The sequence below is a fragment of the Melanotaenia boesemani genome, chromosome 1, assembly GCF_017639745.1.
Source record: "Melanotaenia boesemani isolate fMelBoe1 chromosome 1, fMelBoe1.pri, whole genome shotgun sequence".
NCBI classification, from domain to species: domain Eukaryota; kingdom Metazoa; phylum Chordata; class Actinopteri; order Atheriniformes; family Melanotaeniidae; genus Melanotaenia; species Melanotaenia boesemani.
Genome location: NC_055682.1, coordinates 14276798 through 14297992, shown reverse-complemented (window position 1 = coordinate 14297992; position 21195 = coordinate 14276798). Strand labels below are relative to the sequence as shown.

At 41.2% G+C, this 21195-nt stretch overlaps 1 protein-coding gene and 1 non-coding gene across 4 annotated transcripts; one reads left to right on the top strand and one right to left on the bottom strand.

Moving 5' to 3' along the window:
* Positions 1-320: 320 nt before the first annotated feature.
* Positions 321-393, bottom strand: trnam-cau. Its single transcript has one exon. It is a non-coding gene; the product is annotated as a tRNA-Met (tRNA).
* A 728-nt stretch (positions 394-1121) lies between these two features.
* fn1b (fibronectin 1b) lies at positions 1122-20640 on the top strand. Of its 3 annotated transcripts, XM_041990088.1 has the most exons (46): positions 1122-1501; positions 1628-1753; positions 1977-2114; positions 2454-2585; positions 2832-2969; positions 3052-3198; positions 3285-3467; positions 3722-3904; positions 4036-4212; positions 4677-4832; positions 4942-5070; positions 5191-5334; positions 7282-7403; positions 7687-7849; positions 7931-8110; positions 8357-8485; positions 8590-8679; positions 8785-8979; positions 9315-9593; positions 9693-9956; positions 10047-10141; positions 10597-10765; positions 10897-10983; positions 11198-11389; positions 12389-12667; positions 13600-13791; positions 13927-14016; positions 14418-14684; positions 14842-14958; positions 15049-15210; positions 15299-15454; positions 15542-15658; positions 15936-16205; positions 16300-16487; positions 16572-16659; positions 16742-16921; positions 17036-17125; positions 17336-17524; positions 17709-17798; positions 18200-18654; positions 18742-18880; positions 19017-19178; positions 19273-19398; positions 19489-19595; positions 19705-19794; positions 19974-20640. In XM_041990088.1, exons 1-46 carry the CDS (start codon positions 1360-1362, stop codon positions 20040-20042), a joined length of 7383 nt encoding a protein of 2460 aa, XP_041846022.1. In that variant the 5' UTR covers positions 1122-1359; the 3' UTR covers positions 20043-20640. The 3 variants fall into 3 exon arrangements, with proteins under 3 accessions (XP_041846022.1, XP_041846005.1, XP_041846014.1); XM_041990071.1 differs by lacking the exon at positions 12389-12667 and having other exon boundaries at positions 1123-1501; XM_041990080.1 differs by lacking the exons at positions 1628-1753; positions 12389-12667 and having other exon boundaries at positions 1123-1501.
* The last annotated feature ends 555 nt before the right edge of the window (positions 20641-21195 follow it).

Here is a 21195-nt window from a genome sequence, read left to right as displayed (position 1 = left end):
TGGGGCAGGGGACATGATGAATTGGGAACAGATGTTTAGGAAAAAAGCAAAAGTTGGAGAGAAACTGTGTTTAAGTGTGTTTGAGTGTGTTTTTATGTTCTCACAGGGACCATTTAGCAGGGTTAGATTTATGTTTTGTTGCAGTCCCTCCTGGCAGTCATTCACAGAATCACATTTACCTACATAACTTCTAGTAAAGATAAATGTTTACTAGCTAATGTTTTCCCAATGTAACGTTGGTCTTATCTACGCTGACAGAATGAAAATGTGGAATCACTACGATGTAAACGATCCTTACTTGAAGTAAAGGAAAAAGCGAATGCCCCGTGTGAGGCTCGAACTCACGACCTTCAGATTATGAGACTGACGCGCTGCCTACTGCGCCAACGAGGCTGGAGCACACTTTTGTTGCCATGTCTAATTATTCCACACATCCGGGTCTGTATTTGTGTCCGATCATTGTACTTGTCGCACGTTGCGGGTTTTTGGCTTTGTGCACGTATGTGTAGTTGTGCACACACATTCTTACTAACACCTGTCTTACACCAAATTAGTTGGTTATATTGAGGGGACCAAGTAGCTGTTTTGGACTCGTTAATCGAGCTGGTCGCTTATTTTTCTAGTACGATCTGGCAACAGTGGCGGCCACGGACACAGCTGCTATCTGCGACAACAGCACACCTACATGACATACACTGCGGAGAAAGTCATTTTAAAGTTGTACCTCTGTTAATACACAGCTGAAATGAGCTCTCTAAGACTTTTTCGTCTTTCGTCGTCCTGAACTTCATGACATGACGTTTTCGTATAGCTAAGTGTCAGCAACATAGGAAAACTGAAACAAACAAAAAAGGTTCCTCTGTGTCTCTGCATCCTTACAGCCGTTTTTGCTTATTTATTTATCCTTATCCTGCAAAATTCGGAGTTTTGTTTAGGTTATCGTTATAACTTTATTCCCCCCCTCCTCTCTTGTGGCCTTTTTTTATTCCTTGCAAATTAAGCGAGGACTTTATTTTACTCACATGCGGGTGGATCATCTTCCATACTTCAGTCAAATCCCTCCCCTTTAAGAGACTGGTGTGTGTATAAAACCAGTGCACTGCCCTGTCCTCAGTCTGATACATCAGCTGCGGGGCGGCATTCCGGACCGCCTGGAAAGGCAGCAACAGAAAGCTAAAGACAGAAATCAGATCTCTCCAAGCTTTTCTTCTACACTTTCGCTTATCTTTTCCTAATTTTCTTCTTTTTTTCTTTTTCTTTCTTTCTTTTTTCTTCTTTCTTTTTTTTTTATTTTAACTTTTATAGCTAATTTATACTTTTTTCTGTTTGACATCGGAATCCCCTTTTCACCTCCACAAAATGACCGGTGCCCCACTGACAGGATTCCTGGTGGCTTTGTGCATTAGCAGCACAGTCCACGGTGCCCCAAAGAAGAGCAGAAGACAAACTGGCCAGTATCAGGTGTATCCTGAACTTCATGACACAGCGGCTGTTTCTCCAGGTTAGTACAAGAAACTCTATTTATGTTTCTTCCTGATATTGTCTGGAGTAGGCTGTATGTCAGGATGACAAAATCTTAATGTCAGAATGTTTATGATGGCATATAATCCTCCTATATTTTTCCTAGTCGGCTGTGAGGAAAATGGTCGTTCATACAGAGTGAATGAGCAGTGGGAAAAAACCTACCGTGGTAGTACATTGGTTTGCACCTGCAATGGAGCAGCAGGCATGAAGTGTAAAACTAAGCCTGAAGGTCAGTGAGACACTGACCTGTGCATACACTTTTGTCCTATAGCTAATTACATGGAAATACACTCAGTCAACTCACATTTGGAATAAAGCAACAGATCCAAGGTGTTTAAAGCAAACAGATTCAGACTAGCCTTTGTTTGAGTGTGTCTTTGTGCATTAGCTGGAGAAATGACCCCACAATAATAGTTGCCTGACCTTTTGGTGTTTGCACTGCTTTTCCTTAGTGGAGGAGAGCTGTTTTGATACGTACAATGGCCAGACATACCGGGTAGGTGAAACCTATGAGAGACCAAAGGACGGGATGATGTGGGACTGCACCTGCATTGGGTCCGGTCGGGGCAAGATCAGCTGTACTATTGCAAGTAAGTTAAGCATGGTTAATTACGCTTACAGCCAACCAACTTTTGTGGGCTCATTTAAAATTTCTTCCCTATTTTATTTCCATGTATGTATGCTGATTGTCTAAGAATTAGATATGAGATAAGAAGGCAATGAATGCCTGTACATATGCATTTTATGAATGTATATATTTTGTTTTAGCTATGTGTGGTTTTATCTTTTTTATCTTGGACCCTGAGTCTGTAATAAAGATTAGTTTGGATTGGGATGACCTCTGTGTTTTTGGAATTGTGTTTTTATATTAAAGTGCAATATTAAGACATCTTTAAACTCAGATATCTGTCACATTTTGCCATCCACAGATCGTTGCCATGAGGGTGGCAGGTCATATAAAATTGGTGACACTTGGCAGAGACCTCATGACACTGCTGACTACATGCTAGAATGTGTGTGCCTTGGAAATGGCAAAGGAGAGTGGACCTGCAAACCTGTGGGTGAGTACTTTTACCCCATAGATTTAAACCAACAGGACATTCAGAATCACCACTGCAAACATTTGGAATCAGTTTAAACAAACAGAAGTTAGAAGGACAGCATGTCTCTGTTTTACCGGCACCTATTGATTTTCACGTGGATAATTTCTCCTGGAAACAGGGGGTGTGTTAAATTCTGTGATTTCAAATCACTGTGAATGATTGAGATCAGTCCATTCAATCAATATTATTATGCTTTTTCTTCAGCTGAGCGCTGCTATGACAACAGTGCTGCAGTATCCTATGTTGTTGGGGAGACCTGGGAGAAACCATATCAAGGCTGGATGATGCTGGACTGTGCCTGCCTAGGAGAAGGAAATGGACGCATCACATGTACCTCAAGAAGTAAGTGCAACATAAGCATACTCACATGATCACATACTTTTACTTCAAGGGCAGGCCCTGACTACTGCTGTTCCCCGAGCAGATCGTTGCAATGACCAGGAGACCAGGAGGTCCTACCGTATTGGAGACACATGGAAAAAGACTGATTCAAATGGGCAACCTGTGCAGTGTCTGTGCTTAGGAAATGGCCGTGGAGAATGGAAGTGTGAAAGACATCATGCAGGCAGAAGTGAGTTTTGCAACAAGTGCTCATAAACTTGAAACTTTGGTGTTCATATACCTGTTATTTATCATTGTCTGTTTGATGGTATATAGCCACAGGGGCTGTTGTGCTCACTCCAACCCATACCCAGCTGCAGCGTGTGTCTACTACTGAGGGAACCTGCCGCACCGATTCTGGTGCCTCCTTCCACGACGGACAGCGCTGGTTTAGGAACCAGGGCAGCAAGCAGATGTTATGCACCTGTCTGGGCACAGGAGTCAGCTGTGAAGACTGGGGTGAGTGTGTGAAGGAAAGTATACAAGAAAGTAAAAAAAAAAAAAAAAAAAAAGTAAGGAAAATTTATTTAAACTAATCCCTTCTTATTCAGAGTTTGTTTCCAATTTAGTTGAATTGACTTTAGATATGTTTGACAGCCCCTGATTTATGCTGCAACACTCACAATCATTATTGATCTTTATCAGATGCTCATCATTCCACATCTGCTCTTATTTAAATTTTGCCACTGCTCTTTCCTCTCTTATTTGTGTAGAGGCCAAGAACCAGGTGTATGGTGGGAATTCTGATGGTCAGCCATGTGCATTCCCATTCGTCTTCATGGGGAAGACTTACTATTCTTGCACTTCAGATGGACGTGCAGATGGCCAGCTCTGGTGCTCTACAACTTCAGACTATGAAAGAGATCAGCAATACTCTTTCTGTACTGAAAAGAACGGTGAGGCTCAGCAACAGGAATGTAAACAAGGGCTTGACTTTTTAACCATCTATTATTGATATAATACTTATAAATAATACTGTAACCAGATCAGTTTTAAAGTGACAACTGTGTGTCTTTCTTTATCCCAGCCATTGTGGCAACACGAGGTGGAAACTCCAATGGTGCTCTCTGCCACTTTCCCTTCCTCTACAGTGGTCGCAATTACACCGATTGCACTGCTGATGGGCGCCGGGATGGCATGAGGTGGTGTGGTACCACTCACAACTATGATGGAGAACAGCTCTTTGGATTTTGCCCCATGGCAGGTGAGTATGTGCTGTATTGTTTGTTCCACACCATGCATGTAAGTACTTTGCATGTTGAAAATATTAGGAAAACTTGTAATATATCGGCGTTATTCTCACCACATACGGAACAAAAATATTTTGGTTATTTGACCAACATAGACAGGCTTGTGTGCAATCCTCCAATGAACTATTTTAAAAAAAAAACTCTTTTGTCTTATCTCATCTTTTTCTCACAGATTGTCAGGGGTGTTTGCTTGCAAGGGTCACTTGTAGACGATTGGGTCATAAATAAATGGTTCTGAAACTGGTCATGGGAGAGTAATGACTATCATGACTGTTGCATACCATTTAAATTACACTAGACACTGGTCTGCAATAAATTAAGGAAAATACAGTGCCTGAAATCACACAGCTGTGTATGTTACACCCCCAGCATATTGCAAGTTCACAAAGCAATTTTTTTCACATCTTTCTTTTACTAGCCCATGAAGAAGTATGTACCACCAATGATGGAGTAATGCACCGTGTAGGAGACAAATGGGACAAACGCCATGATGTCATGGGTCACATGATGGAGTGCACATGCCTTGGCAATGGGCGTGGAGAGTGGAGCTGCATTGCTCATTCACAGCTGCGAGGTAGAAGAGCTGACTCCAACTTCATTTAAACAAACAAAAAAAGACATATGATGTAAGATTAGCACATAACAGGGGTGTTTTTGCTCCTGTCTTGTCTGCACACTTCCAGATCAGTGCATTGTTGATGGCTTGACCTATGAAGTGAACCAAGAATTCTCCAAGCGCCATAATGAGGGATACATGATGAACTGTACCTGCTACGGACAGGGACGAGGACGCTGGAAGTGTGACGCTATCGGTGCGTTCATGGTTCATTCACTTGGCTTTTGGAGAATCAAACATGAAGCATTGCTGCAGCTGAGAATTAAAACCCCATCCTTTTGTGGTCCTTCTGTTCAATTCTTTCTTTTTATGACAGATCAGTGTCAAGAGCCTCAAAACAAGGCTTTCTATCAGATCGGAGAAGAGTGGGACAAAGTCCTCCATGGCATCCACTACCGCTGTTATTGCTATGGCAATGGAGTTGGAGAAATGAGGTGTGAACCCCAGCATACCTACCCAGGTAAAAGAAAATAATCTTCCAAACACTATGAGCTTTTCACACTTTAACTGGGAAACAGATCCATTTAGTAATTAGATATGGATGATGTAATGCGTCTTGGGCCACATCAGCACTGTTTGTTGGCAGTTTAAACTTTTCAATAAAATGGATGCAGAAGTAAAGACAGACTTCAAATCGTCTATTGACTCAATATGTGTGAAGTACATTCCTTTGTTGTCAAATCTGAGCACATGGAAATGATATAGTATATGATATAATAACAATTGCATTGCATTGTGTTAGAAGTTCTTCAAAATCTTCTCTTTTTGCCAGAAATTGCAAGCAAAATACATATTACTTTAATTTCAATTGAGCAGAATTACAAAAAAAGAAAAAAAAAGTGTTTTCATTACCTTAGAAAAGCCATATTTATAAAACAGAGAATGTTTTTTTTATTTGTCAGAGTTATATTGCACCTCCATGTTTCTATAGCAACCCAATCATTGGGCCTAAAGGTGTTATCTCTTATCTTCCATGGTTTTAAAAAGCACTGTAGGCATATGAGATCACATGTGAATTGGCTTTTGCAATCTGCAACTTTACTGTAGGTTACTAAATCATACACATTGTTCCTTTAAGCTAACAAAATCTTTTCCATGGTGACAATATGCCTAAATATATGTAAGTTAAAGCAGAAAGTTAAGCTAAGTTTATTCTCTCTGTGAAATCTTGATAAGCTGGCCACTTTGGCGTTTTTCCAGACGTTTTTTTTTCCTCCTAATTTTAGTTGCCCAAGTACCAACTTTGAGAAACCGAAATGCTACAGAGAAGAGTATTCAAGCTGGTCTGTAGGTGTTCTACAGTCTTGTATCCACCTATTAAAACCAAAGAACATAACATTATTAAACATTTTACAAAAACTTTAAAATAACTAACAGGAATTTTGTGCTAATCCAGCTGTTTAGTGTTTCTCAGCAGCAACACCTAGAACGAAGATTTCAATGAGTTTATAGCACTTTAAGTGTAAATGGTTTTGGTGTTATGCTGGTTGTGAACACTGACTTAAATTAAACTCACGGCCCAAAAATAAATGTTTGAGGAAATTTTCTTTTTTAGTTATCTTGGCAATTTCTTGCTAATTCCCTCTTCCTGTCTTTCTGTATTTTCTTTTTTACAGACTGAGCTATCTTTTAGTTCCCAGTGTGTGTACATGTACCTATTCATCTCTATTTTATTAACATCCTAATTTCCCCACATACCCCAACTCAGATCCAGTGCTGCTGAAAATAAACGTTTATTTGCCAGGTTTGTGTAGAGAAGCCAGGGTTTAGGAATTTTCCTGACTTTGAAGTCTGGCAAATGCAAAAGTGTTAGCTAATAATGTCAGCTGTGTTTTCCCCTGTGGTCTCTTTGTAGTTTAGGAGGGGTGGGGGGGCTTCTAAAAGCAAAGAGATAAATTGCTGGGCAAAGGTGATGGGAACTGGAGGCAGTCCCTTCCTGCCTTTGTTTGGATAAAAGTTGCCTTATTTGACACTTTGTGCTGCAACACATCATGAGCCCTGAATGAAAAAAGTTACTGGTTCAGCATTTATCTCATCACCAGTAACTGAGGGCAGTTAGCACAGAGCGCTAACACTGTTCTGCCCACAGTGTAGACAAAGTGGAGAGGAGTGCAAGGGGTTCATGAGGGATCACTGGCTAGATGAGCTGTGATGAATATAGTACCCTGCTGCTATGTCAAACTGTAAAATGTCCATGGGTGTTAATCTGGTTTAGCACCATTTGGTGGTTTGAGTCTGTCCAAAATGACAAATCCTTTGAATTTTAGCTCAGTTAAAAGGAGCCAACTTTCACCCACGCTTGTCACACCTAACACTGTCACATAAGTGCAAGTCTTACATTTCTCATTGCTAACTGCAATTTTGTTCTACGCCTCGCTCATCTAACACCTGTTGCTAAACTCCACAGATGGCCACAGACCTGTCCAGGTGATCATCACCGAGGCAGGAAAGCAGCCAGACTCCCATCCAATTCAGTGGAACCCTCCTTCATCTTCTCACATTACACAATACATCCTCAAATGGAGAATTGTGAGTCACACTCCTGGTTATGAATAGACTTTTTCAATATATATATGTTTTTATTAAAAGTGTATTTTAAATTTGCTGACTGTAGGGCTATTAAAAGTGGATCATGGGTTTGAAAGATCTTATCTGACTTTGGATGCTTGAACAAACATGATGATTTGAGAGAACTTGAACTCTCTTTTAGTCTTTTTTTATGCAAACACTTTAATCACAGAGTAGTGTTGCTGGAGTTTGCTAAATAACTTTAAAGGTATAAACTTTTTTTCCCCCTCACTTATTCTCATAGAAAAATACTCGCAATCCATGGAGAGAGGTCAACATCCCTGGGCACCTTAACTCCTACACCATCAGTGGGCTGCGTCCAGGCATCACCTACGAGGGTCAGCTGATCAGCATTCTAAGTTACGGAGGCCGTGAGGTTACACGCTTCGACTTCACAACCACAACCTGTGAGTAAAATAGGGAAGTAACATTTTCAGAATGCTGCATATCACAGAATTAAACAGAATAACTTTGTTTTTTTCCTCAAGTGGAAACATCATCAGAGGGATTTACAGCTGTTCTTCCTCCAGTGGTGGACACTTCTGAATCAGTGACAGAAATCACCTCAAACAGCTTTGTTGTCTCCTGGACATCAGCTTCTTCTACCATCTCTGGCTTCAGGGTGGAGTATGAACTCAGTGAGGAGGGATCCAAGAGAAATATCCTGGGTAAGAACCTTTGATCATTGCTAAAACCCTTGTAACGTTTATTGATTAATTCTGTGTTTTCTGTGTGAGGTTCTGACTGATGTATCTTAGAATATATGTGATTAAAATATGTTTACCTATTAAACCCAGCACATAAATCACTTAAATGCCACTTTAACCTTAATGCCTTAATTGTGGAAAAAATGTATCCAAATTTAAATTATACACACTTATCTAATAATTGTAATCTTTTGTGTGTTTCTTCAGATGTTCCTCGCACCACCAACTCTGTCACAATCAGTGATCTTCTGCCTGGACGCACATACAACATCAGTGTCTATGAGCTGGAAAAAGAGAAAGAACCAATTATCATTCTGACGACCTCACAGACTACATGTAGGAAAACACCCTCTTCCTTCTTGTTGTGAAGTAAACTCCAAATAGTGCAAACATTGTCAGTTTTTGTGCAGATTTTCACAAATTGTCTTTTCCTACATCAGCTCCTGACACACCTGGTCTTCAGAATGTGGATGAGGTTGAGGAGACCTCCATTCGAATCAGCTGGACACGACCTGAGGCTCCAATTACTGGTAAGAAACTGCACATGCTCACAAACTTCTGTTTGTGAGCATATGCAGATTGTAAATGTTTGTCCCATTTTATAATAATTTGTAAATGTGTGCTTGTGTTTACAGGTTATCGTGTGGTGTATACGCCATCAGAGGAGGGTAGCAGCACTGAACTGACCCTGCCAAACTCAGAAACCTCCGTGACCCTGGTGGATCTTCACCCTGGTGTGCTCTACAACATTAGCCTCTACGCTGTGAAGGATAACCTGGAGAGTAAGCCTGTATTTGTGCAGGTCAACACTGCTGGATCCCCAAGACAAGGTATGCATTTTTTTAATATATATTACATACTTTAAAGTTCAAAGCTGCACAAATTATGTAAATTAGAAATATCAGTTATGAAGAAGTTTTTTCTTCATCAAAACATTTAGGGTTTATCTGGTCTTTAGATGGCTCATTATTCTTTTTAGTTCATTCTTGGATTTTGACTCTGGCTGAGCAGATTGAGTTTATACTCTTAGCTTAAAGATTCCTTATAAGGCCTGGAAGCTTTAGTGGGGAACTTTCCAATGCAGAGTTAAGACGCAACCATGTCATAATGTCATAAGAAAGGCTTAAAGTCTGATCATAGCAATTAAACCATTTCCTCTCCTCAGAGGAGGTCCCAGCTCCCACAGACCTGCAGTTCTATGAGGCGTCAGATGTAAAAATCACGATCACTTGGACTGGTCCACCCAGTGAGGTCACTGGTTACAGGGTAACCTTCTCTCCGATTGGCCATGATGGTACTGAGCTCCGACACCTTCAGCTGCCTGTCTCACCCAACGCATATGCTGAGATCAGCCACTTGCAGCCAGGCACACTCTACCGCTTCTATGTCTATGCCGTTAGCGGTGGAACGGAAAGCAAGCCGCTTGTGGGAGAGAAGGCTACCAGTGAGTAAACAAAGACCTAAACACATAAAAGAGGGATTTCAGTTTAATATAAACCAGAGATTTTCTTACGTGTGTTCTGTATTTGTATTCCCTCTGTAGAACCTGATTCACCCACAGAGGTGCGTTTCACTGACATCGGCCCCGATAGCGCAGTGGTCATCTGGGAGGCTCCACGTGCTGTTGTCAGTGGTTTCCGCCTTTTCCTGAGCATTGAGGGCTCCAGCCCCATTGAGAAAAGAATCCCTGGAAGGGTCACCCAGTATCCATTAAAGAATCTACGTCCAGACACAGAGTACACTGCCACTCTCCACTCTGAGCTGGACAATGAGCTCAGCGAGGGTGTCACTGCATATTTCACCACTGGTCAGTATTAAGAGAAACAAAACACTAACAGGAACTAAAATAAAGGGTTCCAATGGGTTTATTTTTTTTCCATGTCATCTGTTTTTCCAGCTCCCCAAATGGGAAATGCTCCTCCTTTCAGCACAGAGGTCACTGATACCTCCATCATCATCACCTGGATTCCTGTTCGCAGGTTCAGCTACAAGGTAGAAACCTCGATCAGCTTGTCAGGAAAAAAACAGTAAATCATATACAAAAGCATTTATTTATACAAAATTATTTATTGCCTGGCTCTGCAGCTCCCCCAGGCTCAGTGTTTTTCAGTTTGTTATTTTCATCTTACAGCCTACAATGTCATTGTTCTGGATTAGTCTGGCTGCACTCATCTGTCTTTGTTATAACCAGAGCTGATACACAGTTCCCTACTTGTTTAGTACTGAGTGGCAGACACAATTAGCATCCATTTGGTGAGCAGAGTGTTGCATTCCAAAGGTAAAAAGTTTGATATTTCCCTCAGATTCTGGTGGAAAGCTAAACACAGCTTGCAAATTTGGCAAACATGTGCCAAATGAACTGTTAAAAGTAGGTTTTAGGTCTTATGGTATGCCTTTATAGTTTTGTTCTTGGTGATTGACCTTCATGTTTGCTTCCTCTTCTCCAGCTGTCTGTGCTTCCTAGCCAGGAGGGCGAATCTCCCAGAGAGGAGACCTCTGACTCTGGACGTATTTACATTACTGATCTGATTCCTGGAACAGAGTACACCTACCATGTTCAGCCCATTTTCAATGGCCGTAATCGTGGAAACCCCATCACCCGCAATGCTGTCACTTGTGTGTATACTTTTAATTCTGAGAAAAAGACAAATATAATGAATTTGTGTGACCAATAACCAGAATGAATTCTTGCTTCCACCTTTCTCCTGCATGAAATCATGTATCATGTCTTCTTTTCTCCTGTGCAGTATTGTCTCCTCCCACTGACCTCAGAGTGGAGTCCAACCCCAACACAGGAGATCTAACAGTCTTCTGGGTAGCCTCCAAAACACCAGGTAAATATTGACTGTGCACCCCATGCACTGTCGGCCAATTGGATCACATCAAGTCTAGACTTGTAGTCTAGGCCTTTTAATATGCTTTTTTCCCCATCTGGACAAATGGGCATTCCTGGCATTTCCCTTTAATCTCTTACAGTGATTCACAATTTGCAAACACGTCTCGACATTATGCTCAGTATCCCCCTCCTCTCTCCTTCTCTCTTTGCAGGAATCACAGGATACAGAGTAATAAGTATGCCAACCAGCGGTGAGAGAGGAAATTCCCTGGAAGAGTTTGTTCCTAAGGATCAGAACTCGTGTATGCTTGAGAACCTCAATCTGGGTGTGGAGTACAACATCAGTGTGTTCACTACCAAGGGCAATGTGAAAAGTGTGCCAGTGTCCACTATTGTCACGTCAGGTAGGAGCCAACAGAAAGGCATTTACACATGTTAAACACACAGCTGTGTCCACAGAAAATACCAAAAATGTCTGGTTTGGAGGAAGGAAGAAATTGTCATTTTGTCATTAAAGACTGGTTTTGACGTAAACTGGAGCCAATTCCAGTATTTTCTCCTCCTTTTAACAATATTTTGAGTCCCACCCTTACAAAGCTTTAAAAAGAAGTAAAGCTACATTAGTAGGCTTTGGCCCCAAGGGAGAAATATCTCTCTGTAACAAGGGAACAGACTGTAGAAGCTCTGTGAAGTTGTTTTCATCAAGAACACTTGGAGAGAATTATTCTCTTGCATATGCAGCAAAGACAAAACCTTCCCTTGTATAATTGCAAAATCCCTATACTTTGAGCTCTGTTGTCATCTCCACCAACTCCTACACCAACATCATATTTGCAGTGTTGCAGGTTTATCAACAGCTAAATCAGACCAAAAAGGAAATTCACTTAAAGAGTTGAAAAATTTGGGCTGGTGGTCAGCTCAACTGGTTTAGCAGATGTCTCAAACCCAGGTTAAAATATCCCAGTCTGGTGCCATTTTGCTGCATGCACCCCTCCACCCTGCCAGCACACTCCACCCTTCTCTGCCTGACCCCTTTTCTATATAGTTACTGTTACAGATTAGGCAGATAGAAAATACAAACAAATATATGTGATGCATTATTTATAATTATAAGTTACTAACTTGAACACAGGCTAACCTGTTATATGCATGGAAGGTATTTGGTAAGCTAATTGTTATGTTCAGCATGGCCAATAATATTAATCACTACCGGCAATTTAATCTTTTATTTCTGAATTTTTTTTTTTCAATCTAGTTTTATGTAATTATCTGGCATGGCTGTTGTTTCACTTTAGTTTTCTGAATGCTTTATTGGGGAATGAAATGAATGTTCTTCATGTAATTATTTCTTTCATTTTCTGTCTAATTCTGCTCGCGCTTTGCACCTGGCCTAACCATTTCAGAAATCCCTGCACCAAGTCACATTGACTTTGTCGACATTACTGACACCTCCATTGGCCTGCGCTGGATCCCTCTCAACTATACCACCATTACTGCTTACCGGATAACAGTAGTTACATCAGGCGAGAGCATGCCAATTTTTCAAGATTTGGTGGAGGCATCTACAGGTTATTACACCATTCACGGTTTGGAGCCTGGCGTGGACTATGACATCAGTGTCGTGACGGTTACAGAAGAGGGAGAGAGCAAGCCGACCACACACACAAAGCAAACACATGCTGGTGATTTATTCTTTCACACCCTCAGTGGGGAGGGATCTGGTTTAATCAGAGAATTTGAAAAAGGCAGTAACAATGCTTTTATGAAGTGGGGACATATTACGCTCTTCCATGCTGAACTGCTTGCCTACTTGAGCAGTGGGTCTCACACTTTTTCTACTGTGCCCCCCTTCAAAGCGTGGTATGTGAGGGGACCAGTTATATATATATATATATATATATATATATATATATATATATATATATATATATATATATATATATATATATATATATGTATATATAAAACTATGTAAGTTACTATACTCATAAGATAACAGACAAATTTACATTTAAACCATTACTGCCACCTAGTGGCCTGGAGTGTGGACAAGACTGCTGCCAAAAGCCCAAGTTGTCAAAACATTAGTTTGTCTACTACATTTTTACCACCCCTGTCATGCTGCCGCACCACTGCCCAAGGGGGCCCGCCCCCCAGTTTGAGAACCACTGCTTTATAGGCAGTTGATGCTCAGAACAACCACTGGCGCAGGGAGATGCTAGATAGTTGCATTTCGCTTGGTAACTTATCTTTGGTATTTCCTTATAGAACAAGTTGTCATTGTAGTTTGCAGCTAACACATTTCTAACACATATTGTTATTAAAAGAGTCATTGGAAAAACAAAGACAATCAACTATTCTATCACAAAATGGGCAAGAAAGTACATAGCAGTTACTGAAGTCAGTTTGATGTCCTGCCACGTGTTCTAGTGCCAGAATAAACACCCCGTGGAGCTGGAAATGAGCATAATATGTCTCCCTTAATACATTACATACTACAGTACATCTCTGAAATTCACCACATCAGTCACTTCTCTTTGAACTTTTTTTTTAGAGGATTAAACTTGTTTTTTTTTCTGTTCTCACTGTAATATATAATCTCTCATTCTTCCAGCCATGCCAGCTCCCACTAACTTGCAGTTCGGAGGGATGGGCCCTGACCAAATTAGGGTGACATGGACAATCCCCAGTGTTGCCACACCAAGTGACATCTCCCGATTTGTCATCCGTTACCACCCTGTGGCCACAGATGATGACCTAAAGGAGGTTAATGTTGGTGGAGGGACCAACACCTTCTTGTTGCAGAGTAAGTTGACATCCAGTACATAAAGTATGCAGTGTGTCTATGTGGCCCAGGCTTTTAAAGGCAGTTTCAGTTATTTTGCTTTGCACTTCTCAGTGTCAATCCATTTTAATTACATGCCTCTCCTTCTCTATAAAGACTTGCTACCCAACACTGAGTACCGTATTAGTGTTGTGTGTGTCTATGGTGAGCGAGAAAGTGAGCCAGCCACAGGAACTCAGAGGACAAGTGAGTATGACTGTTTTCCACAGTAGGTGCCTCAAGCAATTTAGTGAGGCTTCTTCTTCTCTACTTATTGTTTATTAATTTTTCAATGATGTATCATAGCTTTAAAAAAACATGAACTGTTATGTTTTCAAATACACTGAAAGAGAAGTAAAATTAAAATCAAGAAATCACTTTGATTAAATACAAGGTTAACTGTATTGTTAATTAATACCATCTAATGAACTTTTCAATAATGCCATTTGTTACGCTTGTTAAAAAAAGACAGATATTAATGGTATTGTTATTGCATGTTTTGTGGAGATGGAATGGTAAAGTTATTTGTGAGGCTTTCCAATTTTTAATTTGCAATTATCTTTACATGAAACTCAAAACATAGCTCAATCCAAACCTTTTTTTTCTAGCTCTGGACTCCCCCACTGGTTTGGACTTCTCTGAAATTCGTACCAACTCCTTCACCATCCACTGGCTCCCTCCAACTGCTTCTATCACCAGCTACAGAATCCGCTACCTGAAGACAAGTGGTGGGAGAGCCAAGGATGAGAGGCTTCCCCCAACAAGAAACCATTTTACTTTGACTGGACTGTCGCCCGAGACCGAGTACATGATATATGTGTATGCTGTCAGCAACAATCAGGAAAGTCAGCCTCTGACGGGCACACAGGCCACCAGTAAGTTTCTGCTCTGGATTCAACTTCTTTTTGTTCCTTTTTTCCCCCTAATGTTCTGTGGCTGGATCTAAATAATAATTACTTGGTTTCTTTATCATTTTATATTGTAAATTAACTTCCCTTTTTTTCTCCACCCCTCTCTTCTATTCCTTTGTAGTCTCTGATGCACCCACTGACCTGAAGGTAACATCATCCACCCCAACCAGCATCACTATTAGCTGGGATGCCCCCTCTGTTGTTGTAAATAACTACAAGATCACCTATGGAGGCACAAGTTTGTATTCATGATTTTTGTATCCATTTTCTCATAACCTCGGCATAAATGCACAGCTCTACATTTGACCCTACTTTATTCTCTTTGTAGGTGGTGAAGCTCCTCAGGAGTTTACAGTCCCAGGCACCCAGACTACTGCCACCATCACCGGGCTGCAGCCTAGTACTGATTACACCATTACAGTCTATGCTGTTACAGCACGAGGAGACACCCCCGCTTCCAACGCTCCTGTCTATATAACTTACAGAACTGGTACAACAATGTTTAAACTAATATATTCCTATATTTCTCAGATGTTACTGTCAATCAAAATTTTGTTATGCATCCATCTTTTCTTTAGATAACCAGCCCCCAACTGACATGGAAGTTACTGATGTGAGAGACAATGCCATCACAGTGCGCTGGTCTCCAGCTCAGGGGCCAATTAGAGGCTACAGGATCACAAGTATTCCTAAAAATGGTTTGGGACCCTCCTACTATGAGGAAGTGCCCCCTGGTAAGTAAAGAGCTTCTGTCATTTTAAATGTTGATTTTTAAAAATTTCCAGTACCATATCTTCCTCTCATTGGCTTCTTTTTTGCAGATCAGACAGAGATAACGTTTACAGGTCTCATGCCTACAGCTGAATATGTTGTGAGCGTTTATGCCCTGGACGATAATGGACAACCCTCCTCTCCTGTGGTGGAGAACGCTGTCACTGGTGAGTTTGATTCAATTTAATTTAAAGGTGTTTAATCATATTAGTGAAATGCATATACATAAGTATGGCATTAATGAGGTTCATTGGGGGATTCTGGTGGTGGTAACTTCCATCTGGCAACTTGAAAATGCCAACTTCCCAGGGCAAATTGAATGCATCATTACTGAGCCAAATGAGGCTGAGTACATCTGAAATTGTTCTGGAGGATTTCATCTGATGTATAAGTAGCAGCCTATTTAGAGCTGAAATCAATTCTCTCTTCTTGTTTTTTCTGCAGCGATGGACAATCCAAAGGAGTTGACCTTCTCTGACATTGACTCCACTACCATGCGCATCACTTGGGACAGTCCAGATGGCACAGTGACATCATACCGTGTCTTGTACTCCAGCTCAGAGGAGGCTGAGAGGGAGTTGCGTCCAGCACCCAGAGGTGACCAGGACAGTGCAGTACTAAGAGGCCTTCGCCCTGGGACCGAGTACACCATTAAAGTCATTGCCCTACATGGCCGAACACCCAGCACACCATTAGTGGGAACCCAAGCCACAGGTAGAAATGCATAGAAAACATCACCGCAGTCATGCTTCAGTTTAACACCACCGTTTCAATGGTTTTGACTTGCAACTGTGCTGCTTTATTTCAGTGATCCCTGCACCAACCAACATGGTCATCTCAGATGTTGGCTCGTCGGTCTTCACAGTGTCATGGCGAGCTCCAAATGCACGTTTATCTGGCTACCGTGTGGTTGTCACCCCCAAGAACATCAACGGCCCCCGCAAAGAAATGAATGTTGCTCCAGACACCACTCGTGTTGTGGTACCAGGACTCATGGTAAACATTGTTCTTGTCCGAATTTTTAGAGGAATTCTTTGATAGTCAGTGAATAAACATCTGCTCTTTGTCGGTGCACTGTAGGTTGGAACTCCATATCAGATTCAAGTTTATGCTCTGAAGAACACTGTCACCAGTCGACCACTAGAAGGAGAGACAGCGACACTAGAGGGTAACTTGCTGCAGCATAAATTTGACTTTCTTCTGTCCATTACTGCTTATTTACTGATGTATTTCTCTTTTGGTCAATGCAGAAATAAGTCCTCCTCGACGTGTGCGCATCATTGATGTGAAGGATACTTCTTTCACACTGACCTGGCGCTCCAAAGGGGAAACTGTTTCTGGTTTTCTTATAGAAGTTACACCTGACAGTGGCTCTAATCCCATCATCCGCAAGACTGTCTCAGGAAATATAAACACCTATACCTTCACAGGTAAAGCACACCTTCCTGCTAATTAAATATTCAAATGCCTCTACATTTTTTTAAGGTAGATGTATTGTCTCAGTCTTGCTGAAGACAGTGTGTGCATATGTGTATGTTTTTTAGGTCTGCAGCCAGGGACCATGTACAAGGTTGAGATGTACACTCTGGCTGGCAACACAAGGAGCAATCCATTTATTGTCATGATTAATACAGGTACAAAACAAATCTGTGCCTATCCCTCTGTTATGTGTGAATGTAAGACTTTTCCAAAAGTATTAATTTTAATAAAACTTCTGTATGTCATTGAAAAGCTGAAACGAAATATGCCTACATGACAAATGAAGCCTTTCATCAAACACAACAGCCTTTTACAGTGTGATCAATGATGCAATAAGCACTCTAACTGGATATCTTTCTTTAAAGAAAAACCAGTGGTCGAGGCTCCCACCAACCTCCAGTTTACATCTTTCACCCCCACCTCCATCTCCTTCACCTGGCAACCACCTGCCTCACACATCACAGGATACTACGTCACTTACGAGGAGTCAGGAGGAGCACAGCGGCAGCTCATCCCACAACCCCATGCAGGTCAAAGCTACGCCAGCATAAACGGTATGTCACACTGTCCATTTTTCCTGCAATTTTCAATTTTCCTTTTGACTTTTACCGTAGTGATTGGTTCAGTCTTTATTTAGGGAAGATTAAAATCTTCTTCCTTTATATTATTCACACATATACCATGGGTCAGTTGCAGCCCATTATTGCATTTCAGTTGTATGGTAACTTCTCTGCTCAGGCCTGAAACCAAACACAGAGTACATCATCAAGATTATCGCAATCCAACATGCACAGAGGAGCACACCGCTGGTGGGCAGGATCAGGACTCGTGAGTATTTTGAGAGTTCTACTTTGTTAAGTGAAATGTGATCAACCTAAGTGACAAAACAAAGTGCTTTAACAGAAAAGAGTTAGTAGTAAACATCACATAAAATGTCAGGATTGATGCTTTTAGCTGCTCAGCCTGCTGTTTTGCAGCCATCAGATAGAATGTGCAGCGTTTGGCTCCTAAAACAAATAATATCCCTTTTTATTTTGAATGTCTTCACAAATGTCATTCAAAATATTGATGTGTGTTTGTAATAAAACATTATGACACACTTTGTAATATTGTCCCAGCAATGCTGCATATATGTTGCCTCTTTTGGCTGAGATATCTTAGAGTGGCTATGCTTTGCCTTTCCTGTGTCTTAACCTGCTTGCTTCCCTAACCCCGTCTCTCCTGCCCAGAGTTAGACTCCCTTCTTCCCCTGCCTCTGCCACTGCCACACCGCCCTGGATCTACTGGCACATTGGATGTGCCTGAAACTAACTTGGACAATAGAGTCCAGTCAGTGGGCCCCCACAGCCAGGATGGTTTTGGTGGTCACAGACAGCTTGTGGAGTACACAGAGCACAACAACAATGGAGACAGCAGCGGGTATAATGGGAACAATGGAAACCCACAGTCTCCTAGTGAGCAAGTTCGTGAGCCCCTGGTCTTTGTCCCCGTCCCTGATGCAGATGGCAGCAGACAGCCCATTGTGAAGCTTAATGAGCCAATTGGATCCAGATTTGGTAATGATACAAGATGGCCGCAGGAGGCCCAAACTCAGACCAGCATCTCATGGAAGCCTTACAGCCAGAGCAATGCCTACCTGGTGTCCTGCTATCCTCTCACAAACTTAGATGAGAAGATGTTCCAGGTAAGAGGCGAGACTACCACTCTCATGCAAGATTAACATGCTCCCTGAAACCAGGAAGATATGCAATTTTTCTTTCGACTTGTCAAGGTCCGCCTGCCAGGCACAGCTACTACTGCCACCCTGATTGGACTCACTCCTGGATCAAACTATAATGTCATTGTGGACGCATTACTGGGGGCACTCAAACACAGAATTCTGGAGCAGGTCGTCACAACTGGAAACACAAGTAAGCATCGGAAAGCAACTGATGCTGGAACAAATTCTATCTATGATTATGAAAAGCTGATGGAAAATAAAAATGATGGAAAAAGTTTAATTTACAAGGTAATTTTCTCACTTTCTCCCCATCTATTACCTCACAGTACCAAATGGAGTTCCTTCCAGCAGAGACTCCTGTTACGACGCCTTCACTGCAACCTACCATGATGTTGGTGCTGAGTGGGAGCGGATGTCTGAGACAGGCTTCAAGCTGTGGTGCAGGTGCTTGGGCCTGGGCAGCGGCCACTTTAGATGCGATTCATCCAGTAAGTTCTTTCAATACATATACAAATTCATCTGTTTTTTTTACCTTGAACATCTGAGCATATTTGGTATTAAATACATTTACTGTGTGATTAGAGTGGTGCCATGACAACGGTGTCAACTATCGCATCGGAGAGCGCTGGGATCGTCACGCAGAGAACGGTCATTTGATGAGCTGCACTTGTTTGGGAAATGGCAAAGGAGAGTTTAAGTGTGAACCACGTAAGGCTTATGTTTTACCCAGAAAAATCTTCTGTCTCATGGAGTTTAGGTGTTGCATGGAAATCTTAATGTAATAATGTGTCCACACAGATGAGTCGGTGTGTTATGATGAAGGCAAAACCTACCAGGTAGGCAACCAGTGGCAGAAAGAGTACCTGGGTGCCATCTGCAGCTGCACATGCTTTGGAGGACAACAGGTATGACATGCCAGCCTCCCTGGATGATGTAATAATTGTATTAATTATGGTTGATTAAGAGTTAAATGAATGATGATTTATTGTATGATTGCATGTTTTGTCTCATCAGGGATGGCGATGTGAGAACTGTCGTAGACCAGGCTCTGAAGTCGATGTCAATCTGCAGCCTGTTAGATATGGAGAACGCCCACTGCGCAAAGTAAGTAGAATACCTGAATGTCTGTCAATTTCTGTTAAATTTCAGATTTGTGTAAAAATAATCACTAAGATAACAAAAATCTAGGTTTTTAAATTTGTAATATTTGCAGATAAATAATATGTATCTGTTCCAGAATAGCATGCACTTGCTGTTAAATCTAACCACTACTCTTTCTCCAGAACATTCACTGCCCCATCGAGTGCCTTCGACCCGACCTGCTGGCAGATGGACTTGCTCCTCAAAATTAAGAATATCAGATTGGTTGACTGACATCTGCTTTCCTCCATCACCGTCCAGTTGCTGCACTGTCTCACCTTGTAGAAGCCACGCCGTTTGTATGACTGAAACTGCGTTCTCACTTTTCTTACTTAAATTTTTCACGCTGCTCTGCTGTCTGATTAATCCTGATCATTTTCATGAGTCTTTTTCACTGTTTGCTGTACATTTTAGATCTGTTTAAATCCAACCAAACATTTTCTTCCTCATACATTCAGATTTACATTACTTACTTATCAATCTAGCATCTGTTTTCCATTGGAATATCTTGACACCATTCCTAATCCAAACTATTGTCAGAAAGCACTGTTGAAAAATGTCAGTGTAGCTATTAACCATGTTTTTTGACTGTCCAGGAAATTTTGCTTTTCTTTCTGAAACCCTTCTGTTAATACTGAGGGGTCGCACTGCGTGATTGCAACATTCAGATTTCTGCCTTTTCACTAACTTATCCCTTTAATCTCATTTTTTGAATGTGAACTGTTCTATTTTTGTACTATGTGCCAAAGTTGTTTCTACCTTTGACAAAAAGAAGTGCCTTATTTTAATAAAGCTGGGGAGATCCTGAAATGCATAGTGTTTTGTGTATTTCTTCGTATTTCTAAACTTGAATATTAACAGGTTTAAATCTTTTTTTCAAGTTTTACTTTTTTGCTTTCTCATCCTTCAGAAAACTAAATAAACCAATTAATATTTCAGTTTGTGGTGATGTGCGAATTATGAAAACTCTGTAAGAGGCTGAAGTTGGGCCTTTTGTTTTTTTGTCTGACATGCGACAAAATCCAATGAGATCCAAAAAATATGTTTTATAATTTTATCATAGAAGAATAAATAAAACTGTAGAGTGTGCTCCAACTTAATCCAAAGCAAAGGAAAACTATCAGAGCAATCAACTTAAAGGTGGTGGTGACCCACTCACCCTCTCTCTACCATCACAGCAGGTGTCTTAAGCAAGCTACAGTAACCACCCCCATATCCATGTGACCAACTTCTCCGTAATCACTGTGATCCAAACTAATGCAAAAACAATCAATTAACAGTCTAAAAATAATAAACATTAAATCCACCAAACATTTACCGCTCTAAGTTATTTTAATACATGTTACATATTGAAAATGTTTTTGT